The sequence below is a fragment of the Strix uralensis genome, chromosome 4, assembly GCF_047716275.1.
Source record: "Strix uralensis isolate ZFMK-TIS-50842 chromosome 4, bStrUra1, whole genome shotgun sequence".
In the NCBI taxonomy this organism is placed as follows: domain Eukaryota; kingdom Metazoa; phylum Chordata; class Aves; order Strigiformes; family Strigidae; genus Strix; species Strix uralensis.
The window spans coordinates 122,087,217-122,099,476 of NC_133975.1; the positions used below are offsets into that span (position 1 = coordinate 122,087,217).

Sequence of the window (12,260 nt, forward strand, 5' to 3'; positions counted from 1 at the left end):
GTGATGTCACATATAATCACCTGTGTCTAACAAGCACCTGATAGTTTTCCTTCCTTGAGGACTGAGTACAATACACACGTACATACCAGCTCTGTATCAGGATCTATTTGTACCACAAACTGGTTTGCTATCATGATTCAGATAAATGAGACTAGTTCAGCTGTTCTAGATACTTTAGATAATTTCCTGCAACTTTACTCATCCTCCCAATTAACATGAATACACATTTGGGGTTTTGTCCAAGTTAACCATTAAGGAGGTTAACTAGGTTGGGCCCTGTGACTAATGTTTCCTTAGCCCTGACTGTATTTTGCTGCTCCCCTGGACTATTCCATAATACTTGATTAGCATACAGGGGATACTCTGAGATTTCTAATTGTAGGACAGCAGTTGAAAATGTTCTAGAATCTCAGAGCTCCACAGTGAGAAATCCTGGCCCAGCATGGAGAGGCAAATAATAGAAGTAATCTCAGAAGACCACATCTTGCATTAGCATTGTCATTATTCATACAGCTCCCTATTGCAGAGCTTTCCTGTTCTGTATTGATTTGAAAAGAGAATTACCAATGCCACAGCAAAACTTGGTCAAGATGGCACTGCAGTAACTGAATAGGAGTTTGTATAGGAGTTTGTTGTTCCATTAACATTGCAAAGGTAGTAAACGGTCACTCTTTATTGTTGCCTATGCCTTATCACAGGCAGGAAATGAAAAATGCAGTTGCTGAACTATTTTACTACAAAAGTTTAAATGTAATTCTCTTGTTTTAGAAATGTCAGCAATATAAAGAGGCAGCAGCTAAATGGAGACAGCATGATCCATCAATGAGCAGTAAACATTTCCCCCACCAGTGTTTAATTATGAATCATGATGTGTATTACCTCCATGGATTAAAGTCCTGATCTTAGTCATTTGCATAGAAAATGGGTTTGTTCAGGAGCTGAGGCTTGTCTATATAGACGCTTACCTGGAACATGAAAACCTTTTTAAGTTATCTTTAGAAATCACCTTCCCTAAATTAGGAAAAAAGGCACATACTCTAAAATAAGTATTCCCTTCAAGGGTAGTCCTTTGCAATGCTTCTCTACCTAGGGTTACACTCCAGATGCCACTGCTGCAAAGAAAACTGGTTATTCCTTCCACACCTCACTGTAAATAAGAAATGGCACTTACAACACCTTAGCTAACTTTCCTCTATTGTTGCTTATACTACCTGGTATGCTTCAGCATAGAGAAGCAGAAAGTATATATAGTACTACAGGTGTTACACATTATGGGTGTGTTGATTTCCGCTTTGGAGTCAAGCCACTGACTAAAAGTTAATTTCTTCCTTCTGTATCCTACTCAAGAAATAAAAAAATCTATTAAACGTAAATACCAGTTTTACTTGCCTTTTATAGAGATTTGTGTGTTAAGTAAGAATCAGAAACAGGAAGGAATATTCTGCAACCTTCACAGAAATTTCCAACAGATGCACTAATGGAAGAACCAGTTGCTACAGATAGCATTATTTCAGTAGAAAGTGTAGTTTTCATAACTGAGACATAGCTGCCCATATGTAGTTTCTTTCCCTACTAGAAAATCAAGCAAGTCAGATATCAAGAAGCATTAAGAGTTTTAGTAGGTTAAGTTTACCTAAAAGTGCAGTTAACAGTGCTCCAAGGGCAGGTTAGCAGAAGCTCCTCTTGTTTTCAATTAACATCTAGGAGATCAGACAGCATGTTGATGTAGCTCTGTCCCAGTGTACTAGGTTCTAGCTAAGGTGAAGCAAATCCTGCAGTGATTAATGTTTTTTCCCTACTTGTTTTCCTTAGCTCTGTAATTGAAAATTGCTAAACCAGGTCATTTGAAGTATGTGTAGTATCTTAGGAACTATAAACTACTGATCATAAATTTGCATTACAAATACATGTATAGCTCTTCACCTGGCATAAATTTTAAATCTGAACCACTTATTAACTATACCACAACACTGACTCACCCTGTAATCACCACTGGCCTAATATCTGTTCATTTGAAGCTCCATTTTCTTCTAGTTTTTATTCTCTGTTCCCTTCTTCTGGATGCTTTTGGTTTTATGTAAAGAAAGAAATAGTGAGTTCTTTCTACTTCTCATTCTTCTGCAGTGAGGAAACACTGAAAAACCCATACAGAAATGATAATGAAAGTGATGAAAGAATCAGCTAAAATGTATCATGGGAAGATGCAACAACAAGGAAAACTCTGGAAGGTGGAAGAAATGTCAAGAATGCATGAAAGACAGATGTCACCATTTCAAATTGAGTAATGCAATACCTGCCTTTTTTAAAAAAAGCTTTCAGAGAAATATGACTGGTAATATTACTCTACTTATAGTAGGTACAGCTATTAAGCTTAACCAGAAGTACAGATTTTGAAAAAATTAAAGGCAACACATTGTTTGGAATGCTTGCCATCAGCAGGTAAGGTTATCAAGCTCCTCAGTACTCAAATACAAAATATTTAAGTTATGACCAGATACTGCAGTCAGAGAGATTGAAAAGAAAATTTTAATCAAGCTGAAAGATTTAAGATGTTTCAGTGAAGTAGATAAAAAGATGTACTTAAGCATTAAGTCATTAAAATTACCTAAGCCTCTTAATCTTCTCAAAAGCAGATTAGGCTAAAATTAAACAAAACATGACATGAAGTCCAATTTTGGTTTTATACACTATGTATCCTTGGTACAGAATTCAGCATGTACAGTTTTGAAAACTGTTTTTTTTAAGATAGTGTAGGTTCCTAGAGTCTCCAGAAAATAATACTAGCTATGGAGTTAACAGCTATCTGCAAAACCCAGTAATGACCCATCCTAGTAATACATATATTACATCTAAATTTTCAGGAAAAAGGAAAACTTTTAAAGTCAGTTAAATGTTTGTTTATGCTCATAATAACTGCTGCCACAGTGCATGATTTCATTATTCCCTTTAAATTCTGAGATTTTCATAAGCTCAAATAGAAGATGAGGGCCCATGTAGTAATAATTTTCTCATACAATTTGGGCATGTTATTACTTACTCCATTGCAAAATTTGTGACTAAAGGAAGAGCCTTTTAGAATAATTCCTTAGCTCTACTGAATATGAAGGACAAAAAAAAAAATAGTTGCCAATAATGTACTTTTTAAAAACCTCTGTAAACATTTTGCATGGTGTTTTAATAACAGTACAGCTTTTGCTTTTAAACCTTGCAGAACTAAAAACTCTTTAAAGAAAATGTAAGGTTTTAAAAAGAACTTGTTGTACCCTTAATTATTGCACTACAATTTGACAAAAAGCTGAGAATTAAGTTCTCAAACTTGGCATACTATTAAATGACATTTTAAAAGTAAATGGAGTATTTCAGAAGTTCTAGCCAAAAAAGGTATTAGAAAAGAGGCTTAATACTATTGTAACAAATGTTGGCCAATTCTATTAAGAAGTTTAGTTACAGAAATTTGGTCTTTTTCAAAGTACTATTGAACGAGTTTAACATGGATCTTGGAAGAACTGTAGAAAACAAAAAATGCTTATTCTAAAAATTAGGTTAACATGCTCCAGCATACTTTGTCCAACATGTTTAATTCCTTGTTACTCAATGGATTTATTCTTCCTGTAATTACAGCAGATGGATCAAGTACAGTTTTAGAATTCAATTCCCTATGGTTGTAACTTGCTTCATTTACAGTAAAGATGACGAACCACCAAGCGCATGCTCCAGGAAGAGAAGAGGTCTTTAATGATGGCCAGCACCAGAGGACTCTGAAACAAAAACATGATTTAGACTGTTCAAACAGTAGAGCAAGTCAATTCAGCAATGTAGTTCAGAACCTAGAACAGACAACTGTATCCACACCTGAGCACAAGAACTGGCAGATTCAACTGCTCTGTCAAATAAAACAAAATCCTCAAACTATGTACATAAACTTGGCCAATACTAAAAATCCTCTTTTGCAAGTTTTACAGCACTCTTACATGCAAGCATCCATTCTTCCTCGGTTTTGGTACGGTTCTGTCTAAAGTTTATATATGCTATTATCCTTAAGTCTACTGGACAGTATTTTCATTAATTACACATTTAAAAATGTGTTTGCATATACAAATTCAACTGGGAGCAAATGGTATCTATCATAGTGCAGAAAATTAACTGAGATACAGCAGCTCATGAAAAGTTAAAATTCCAATGTGATGTCAGAAGCTGTCCATAAATATCGAAACACTACTTTATAGAAGATATAAAAATACAAATTCAAAATACAAGTTTAAACTTCTTAAGTTTCTTGACAGCTGCAACAGCAGCCATACTTCAGTTCATGCTGATTTAAGTAATTCCATTAAGTAGTTACTGTTATTTAAAAGAATTCCTCCCTGCCCAATCAAGGCATACAACTTCCATTGTACTCCAAAAGCCTATGCAAAGGACAATTTAAGACCAAGGTAGCATCTGTGCAGATTCACAGATGTTTCTAACCATCAATATAACCAAAACTACATGTTTTGAAGTAGTCTTTAAACATTTTCTAAATCCATAATGTAAACCCCACACTTAAGTAAAACATGCTGAGCTGATTTTTACTGCATTCTTTTAAAAAATACAACAGGGTATTAGATATTTAATACTTACTATCTGCCACTGCTTTTTTGCCTGGAAAAAAAGAAAAAAACAAGCTGAACAATGACAGTTTAAAAAAATATTTCCTCTTTATTTTTTGCAGATAAACTTCAATTAGATTATACTACTTATGATTTGCCAATTTAGCTTGAACAAGATTTAAAAAGTGTACAACATGTACATGTCAGTAAATGCTACTACATTGATTTTCTAAAAGTTGTTTGCTTTTAATTAACCAAGACTCCATGCATTTAGAAATTGTAGCCATGAAGACTCCTACTGTAATTCAGAAGAAACTTATACAGAATGGTAGTATTTTACATAATATATAGCTATATATACACACACCATATGCATGTAAACTGAAGTGTTAAGAATATAGTTTGCTTTAAAATTTTCTTTTGTAAATAGCTTATTTTACATTCCCACTGTAATTATTCTCCTAAAATACTGATTCACAGTGATCAGACAAAAATAGATGGAAAAAATTCTTCATAAGACTGTCATAAGAGGTTGTGCAATCTCCACCCTTGGAAATACTCATTTGAATTATGAATAAGGCCATGAGCAACCTGATCTAACTTTGATCTAACTACTTTTAAGCAACGGTTTGGACCAGGTGAGCTCAAGAGGTCCCTTCCAATCTAAGTTATTCTACAACATGCTCTTCTATAAACGTATGTATTATTTGCAAAACTGTTCCCCAAACTGTGGAAAGGGCTACAGCTATTAAAAGCTATTTTCACTTTAAAATAATGCTTAGCATACAGTTGCCCCGTATCAAGGTTTTGGCCCTCAAAACCTTACACCACCACATCTATTATCTAAATTATAAATGAAAATAAAAGTAGCATGACACAAACTTGAAGCAGTCTGCGAATTTTGAATTGTCCTTGAAATTATAGAAGTTAAAGCAAAAGTTAAACTATTTTTTTTCTCTCTGTCTGTTCAAATACTTATATTTACTTAAGCTTGTAAGTGTAGTGTAACAGTTTTGGACATGCAACAAGTTATTTGACAAAGCTAGAGAGATGTTGGGGTAACATCACTTAGCTGTTCCCACAGCAAGGGGTTCCTTTCCCTGTCAACTCTGTCTACAGTTTGTAACATTTCGTTGTTCGTGACAGCTCATAAAGGGTTTGACTTGGAGTTTTTTCAGCATAGTCTAAATTGAAGAACAGGACCTTTAGGACACCATAATCTGTTGCACTGTTCTGCTTTGAGGGACCCGGCCCACTATTATTTTTACATTAGATGTTCTCTTTCTTCCTCTGAGAAAGTGATCCAATATCACCAAGTAACACACATTTTAATGTTCAGTGATGTACCTCACATTTTGAGGTGTATCAGCCCAAAATAAACTAAGTGCTTTAACTTCCACAAGTTCACATGGGAAAACCTTTTAAGAACTGTATTTTTTTTGCACATCTTGAGCAAAAACTCAAAAACATAAGGATTCTTAAAAAACTTCTAATCAAAGTAAGTTCTGGTTCAGAACAGTCTTACATTCCTCTTTAGGACAAATCTACAGGAGAAGCCTCTGTCTATACTTGCAAGTTAGATGTGTGTTTTTAAAACCAATTCCTGTGTTACCTAATCTTCATAATATAGGCACAGTTACACTGGTATTTGAGTATTTTTGTTAGTGCAACCGTCTACACTGAGAATGTTAAAACTGGCCTTAAGTAAGAGTGTTAATTTCTTATTTGTTGGATATTTTCAATGACTGATTTCTCGTTGTTAAGGATATTCGCACCTATAGACCTTATCAAGTAACAGCTAATGAAGACTATAATGTGTAACTTACCACCATATGAAATTTTGTAGTAGACATAGGCTGTTATTGCTACACCAACCCATATTTCTTGATACACAGTAGTGAAGTATAATTTCATGGCTCTCAATGACTTTGGAAGCATGGTCTGCACCATCTGAAAATTATAATAAGTTTTGCCATGGTGAGTTTTGCAACTGTATTCTTACTTGATGTATTTTTACTATATATGCACATATATATATTTATGTATATACATACTCCTAATATATATCAACAGCAGTTTACAGGTTAGAAAAAAATCCCCAAACATGCAAAAGTACTCATTCCAAAGCAAAACAATGAAAATTCAGAGTTAAGGTTACAATTTGTGGGCTAAGACAATAAACAATAATAAATTACAGCTGATTAAAGGGTCCAAAGATGACTCAGAGCATTTACAGAGTAGCAATAGGTAGGCTCCTCTCTCCCTATCAGTGACAGCTTTTTTTAATGTTTTCAGATTGTCTCAGGAGGAAAGCCTTGTTCCAGACAAGCTAGAGAAGCTCCTTCCTTGCACTACCAAGTTAGTTTCCCTCCCTCCCCCAAAGGTAAGGCGTCTCTCCCAACACGGTAATTTCTACTCTAAATAGCAAAATAAATGATGTTAAGCTACTGAATTAATGTCATGAATATTTTAATTCCAAAATATGCCCCAAGAGCAAGAAGCGTATCAGTGCTTTTTTCCTTTCTTTGCAGCTTTGTTAAACAAACAGAAAACTGTAAGATGTTTTAAAATAAAGCTTACCCTAACTCCCACACAACACGTTAGTACACATTTGCACTACACTGCACTGCAATACTACATGTTCTACTGTCTTAGATTCAGCACTTCATCCCAGTAAAGTCACTACTTACTACAACCCAATAAAGTCAGCTATTTACACATCTGGACAGTATATGGCAAACCAGAGTCCCAGGAAAGAAAGGCAGATTTAAACTTCTATGAGGTAATGCTTACTTACTTATTTGCCATTACTAAATGTAAAGCACCCTTTGGCAAGAATCAAAGGGAAAGAGATGCAAGGGTAGCCAATGTCAAAACTGGAAAAATCTAGGTGCTGCTTAAAGAATGAAAGCGTTTTTATGGTAATTAATGTATAATTGTAGACAAACCCACACTTATCTTTATGGACAGACATTTCAATCAAATTATTGTGGAAAATTTCCTGAAACTATTGTGCTTTCACCAATAATATTAAGAACACTGCACCTCCCCCAAAATTTCCACTATTTGTAGTTCCCGAGGAACAGTGCCATAATAACAATCATTCTGCTATAGCAAAATATCAAGACATATTAACAACGAGAATGAACAGAAAGGAAAGGATTTTCCCACCACTAGAAGACACAGAGATCAAGCAATGCTATTTCCAATACCCTGCTAAAAGGCGCAGAGACCTTTCCCCAAGGCCTCGGTGGGTGCGACGTCGTTCAGGCCATTTTTCTGAAACCTATCCGGAACAACAGAATCTGTTTTCTCACTGATCTCCCCGCCATGACCCCACGGCAGTCCCGGGAACTTGCCGCCCGCCCAGGACCTGCCCCACAGGCCCTTCCGCACGGGGACGGGGGGAACGCGTAACGGCAGAGTTCGAGCGCCGCTGGCCGCGCCTCCTCACCCCCGCTCCTTTCCCAGGCTGAACCACAGCTGCCTCCCCGAGACAGCCCTCAGCGAGTCCCAACAACAAGCGATAAGGCCTCGCTTGGGCCGAAACCCACCGTTAGAGCTGGGAGCGCGCGAGCTGCGAGCGAAGGTCACCGAGCGGGGACGGCCTCCGCTACCGCCGCGGGGGATGCTGGGAAAGGACGCGCCAACGAGCGAAGTCGTCGGACCAAGAGAAGCGCCGCCACCGCGCAGCGCCCCCTACGGCTGCGGAGGACGAGCGCGCCCTGTGCGCCCCGGCTGCGACCGGCCAGGCCGAGCTCCGCGCCTCGCTGCCGCTCCTCGTGCCCTCTGTGCGCGGGGCAAGCAGCCTCCTCAGCCTGTCAGTCCCGTCACGTCCCTGCGCTCCCCCAGCCGCTCCAGGGCTTTGCCTGGCCCTCACAGAGGTCATGTCGCTGTAGAAATCCACACGCAGTCCCAGGGTCCCTCTCACCACTGTGTTTTTGCCTGCTCTCCGCCTCACTCCTGCTTTCTGAGAAGGGAGCACAGCAAGTGTCCTGTGCAAGGACAATGCCGGGAAGGGCTCGTCCTGAGTCTTTATATAGCGCGTCACTTAAAGAACAGCTTGTCCTGGAGGAGCGGGGGGCACCCGCTGGGTCAGATTCAGGCGGGCTGAGGCATCTACATGCCTGTGGGCCACTTCCTCCAGGGGACGGGAAGGACAGGGCGACTGGGATTCCAGGCAGCTCTTGGCCACTGTTTTGCGGGTGTGAGGGGGAAACCGGCTGCTCCACGCCTCCCGTGGCTGAGAGGGGAGAGCGCCTTATCCTGAGAGGAGCCCAGGACGCAGGGGGCGGGCTGCGCGCCCCACTTCGCCGCCCCGGAGCTCCCTCGGCCGGGACGCCAGAACGAGGCGCCTTCCCGCCGGGTCACGTGCTGGGGGCGGGGCCGGGAAGGAGACGCGTGGCGGGAGCCGAGGCGATTGCCGCGAGCCGCGTGGCGGTAGGCGCCGCCATCATGCTGCGGCAGCTCACAGCGGAGCGGAGCAGCGACGGGCTCACGATCGGCAAAGCCGTCACCGCCGCCAAGGTCTTGGGCGAGCAGCCGCAGGCCAGCGCCCTGCAAAGTCCGCCCCCCCGCCCCCTTGCCGCACGGGAACCGTTAGCAGCTGCGGGGTGAGTGGGGGACACTCTGCCTCTACGCTTGGCGGCCGGGAGACGCTCCTTGCGCCCGGGGTGAAGCCGTCAGTGCAGGCACCGGTGGCTTCTCATCCTGTGTGTCTGTGGGTGCCCATGGCCCGGGCGTGCCGGGCGTTTCCCCCGGGTCTGGACTGCCTCCTCAGGCTCGGGGGGGCCTGTGCTGGTGCGGTTGTTGGGTTCCAGCCTAACACCCTCGTAATGCTTGTGGCTGCAGTCCAGGTGTGGATAGGTGTGGGCATTGTGTGTTTAATACTTCAGTTATTTTCTGATTTGTAACTTACGTCTATTGTCTTGATCATCACTAGAGATCCTGCCCGTGGGATTTGCTTTCTATAAAGTTCATTAGCGTTGGTGTGCAGTTGTGGCAGGTGCTGTTGGAAAAACTGTGGAACAGTGTTAGAAAACACCTGATTTATTCTAACTCAGGTGTGTAGCTTAGGAACTCTGGCAGTGGCCAGTGGCAAATAAAATGGGATTCAGGAGTCAATTTACTTGTTTGTTAGGGAATTCACAGAGTATGTTTTTATCCATTTCACTATTAAATCAATGAGCAACACTGATTATTTGGGCTGATCTTTTCCCCTCATTGTCCCTTAACAGTATTGCTGGTTTTTCTCATGTTGTTTTCAGTGACTGATCCTTGAATGTCAAGTAATTATTTTACAGTACATAAATTATTTGACCAGTAGTTTCATATGTTATTTGTAACTAAGTGCTTTTCATTTATACCAAGTTTGTAAATAAATAAATATAGTAAGTGGGTGTTACTTACCCTATACCTTTGGTAAGTTTAATTTGTTACTTATGCTACAAATTTGTGAAAAACTGTCTTATTTCTTATCTCTTCTTCTTTCTTCTTCTAATTTTTTTATCCAGATACATATTGAGATACTGTGATCTCACTTAGAGCAGATGTTCTTGGTTATTTTCAAACTGAATCTTTCTGTTTGCTTCGCTGTAGGAACTTCTGTTTTCTCTGAGCAGCAGTTAACAGTCTGTTTTCCAGAATCAACTGCCTATGCGTTTTATAACTAAACCATGTATGTTCATTGCTCTTGCGACTTATCTGAAGCATTTAAGTTAACAGGGTAAAGCTAGTTCAAGGTATACTGGCATGTATACCTTGTTGCTTTATTCTCAGATGGCAGAGTTTACAGCTGAGGAAAAGAACTGTATGTATATTTACATAGCAGCTGGGTACATTTGTTTTTCACTAGTGTCTGGATATTGAAAACAAAAAATACTTTCCCCTGGATGCTGCCTAAACTGGAAGGTGTTGAGGCAGTGCACAGTAATCTTAGTAATTAGATTAGGTTTGGATAGTGTATCTGTGGTCACTATAGAAAAGTGGTTTGTATGCACTTCCATATACTAAAGTCTTTTTCAAAATTATCTGGAGGTACAGTCTAGAGCGAGCGTCTTTTATTTCCCTGTATGATGTACAGCAGTATGGGGCAGTGTGTTTCAGGAACTCTCTTAAAGGGTGCACGTTGTTTTCTGAGAAAGAATGAACCTCTTGCCTAACATCTTAACAGCATATATTCTGACAGTTCAGCAGAGTCTGTCTTTGCTTCAAGGAAAGGACAAAACCGGCACATCAAAATATCTATCCCCTCTCATCCTTTAATGTAAAAGTGCTGCCATTAGCAAGCTCTTGACTGAGAGCTCCTGGTTTTTATGCAAGTAGTTACAATTTTTCAGATGTGACCAGACAGAATTTTACAGTTTTTTAAGGTTATTTACTGTGAATGTAATTTCTAAACCCAGTATGTACGAGATGTCTGGGACTTCTCAGTGTTTATTTAGGTGCCAGTAACATTTCTGTAGTACTAGGGAAGGGTTTGAGAAGAGGCTCTTGAACCCATCTGAGCACTAAGCCACCAAAATCTACTACACAAGAGAAATTAGTAAGATTCATCAAACCTTGCGTGCCTAGGCAGGGGCAAATCTTTATCTTTGGTTAGACAGATATCCCTTTCCAGTCAAAAGCCTTAGCAGATAACATAATTGTTGCATTTGACAGTTGTGTTAGCAGAGAGAAGTTACTTTTACAGTTTTTTCTTTTTTTCTTTCCCATCTGAAAAAAAGAGAGAGGGGATATACATCCTAAAAGCCATTTATGTAAGTGTGAACAGAATTTCTCATCATTAAGCATGTATAAAATCTTTAAGCATAGATGATAGGTGCATGTGTATGCTGCTGTAAAATGAAAACCTGTATAAGAAGGTGTGTTTGCTTAGCTGTGTTTTGTTTCCATATACACTTCTGTTTCACAGTTATGGGAATGTGCTTACATTTAGAGAGTTTTTGCAAAAAGTGAATCTTGAGAAGGCTTAGATTCAAGTAGGAAATGATTAGATTTTATTCACTGTCTTCTTAAGAAACAGTTTGAAGAGCTGAAAACAAAAGAATTTCCTTTTGTTGAGACTGCTTGTAGCATAATAGTCCATTACTATTTCCTTCAAAACTCTTAGTTTCTTTCTTGGGAAAATCAAAACCAAAATTATTTCAAATTTTTCAAATGCTTATTTATATTTATTTCAAGCTTTTTGATGGAGACTGTCTTCCTACTTGTTTTGTCTAAGTTTATATGTAAGAATGTGTAAGATTACTACCAAATTAGTAACTGTAATAACAGGTGTGTTACTACACACAAGTGTGTGTAATAACTAATATTTTACAAAAATGTTACTGAGATTGTCTAATGGGATGTAAACGCATCACGTCTCCCTTAAAAAGAGGTGTAGAATGTGTTCTCTTCCTTTACCAATGATGTCTCATTTTCCAAGGCTTTTAAGAGTATCTTGTTATCTGAATTACCTCTAGAATAGCCGTATTAGTAATTGAGTTTGTTAGGGAAAGAGAATAGTTCTCAGAAATTGTGGCTGGAATCCTGATCCTTAAATAGGTCGTTGATTAACTTTTTAATTCCTCTGTTTATGTTTAACCAAATAAAAAGAAATTTAGATCATTAAATCCTTCCTTGTTATCAAAACAGTAGTGGCTCACATTAAAACACTGAAGCGTGGAAAAA

At 39.2% G+C, this 12,260-nt stretch overlaps 2 protein-coding genes across 3 annotated transcripts in view; one reads left to right on the plus strand and one right to left on the minus strand.

Annotated features, from left to right (window-relative positions):
• Positions 1 to 2,508: 2,508 nt before the first annotated feature.
• Positions 2,509 to 8,284, minus strand: ATP5MJ (ATP synthase membrane subunit j). Of its 2 annotated transcripts, none has more exons than XM_074868934.1 (4): positions 8,144 to 8,284; positions 6,416 to 6,539; positions 4,621 to 4,641; positions 2,509 to 3,758 (listed from the first exon to the last, which is right to left on the minus strand). In XM_074868934.1, the coding sequence occupies exons 2-4, from the start codon at positions 6,537 to 6,539 to the stop codon at positions 3,733 to 3,735; spliced, it is 171 nt and encodes a 56-aa protein (XP_074725035.1). In that variant the 5' UTR covers positions 8,144 to 8,284; the 3' UTR covers positions 2,509 to 3,732. The 2 variants fall into 2 exon arrangements, with proteins under 2 accessions (XP_074725035.1, XP_074725037.1); XM_074868936.1 differs by lacking the exon at positions 8,144 to 8,284 and adding an exon at positions 7,802 to 7,850.
• A 749-nt stretch (positions 8,285 to 9,033) lies between these two features.
• TDRD9 (tudor domain containing 9) overlaps positions 9,034 to 12,260 on the plus strand; it is an 89,839-nt gene continuing 86,612 nt past the window's right edge. Inside the window, exon 1 of the mRNA XM_074868940.1 lies at positions 9,034 to 9,202. Coding sequence (XP_074725041.1) covers positions 9,045 to 9,202 — 158 coding nt within the window. The 5' untranslated portion in view covers positions 9,034 to 9,044. The remainder of the gene's footprint in view (positions 9,203 to 12,260) is intronic.

Bases quoted from the DNA above. Each gene is read 5' to 3' on its own strand.
- ATP5MJ (XM_074868934.1), bottom strand. From the start codon at position 6,539: ATGGTGCAGACCATGCTTCCAAAGTCATTGAGAGCCATGAAATTATAC. The intron at 4,642-6,415 runs GTAAGTTACACA...CTTTTTTTCCAG, and splicing joins CTACAAAATTTCATATGGTG to GCAAAAAAGCAGTGGCAGAT. The intron at 3,759-4,620 runs GTAAGTATTAAA...TTTTTGTTTCAG, and splicing joins CAAAAAAGCAGTGGCAGATA to AGTCCTCTGGTGCTGGCCAT.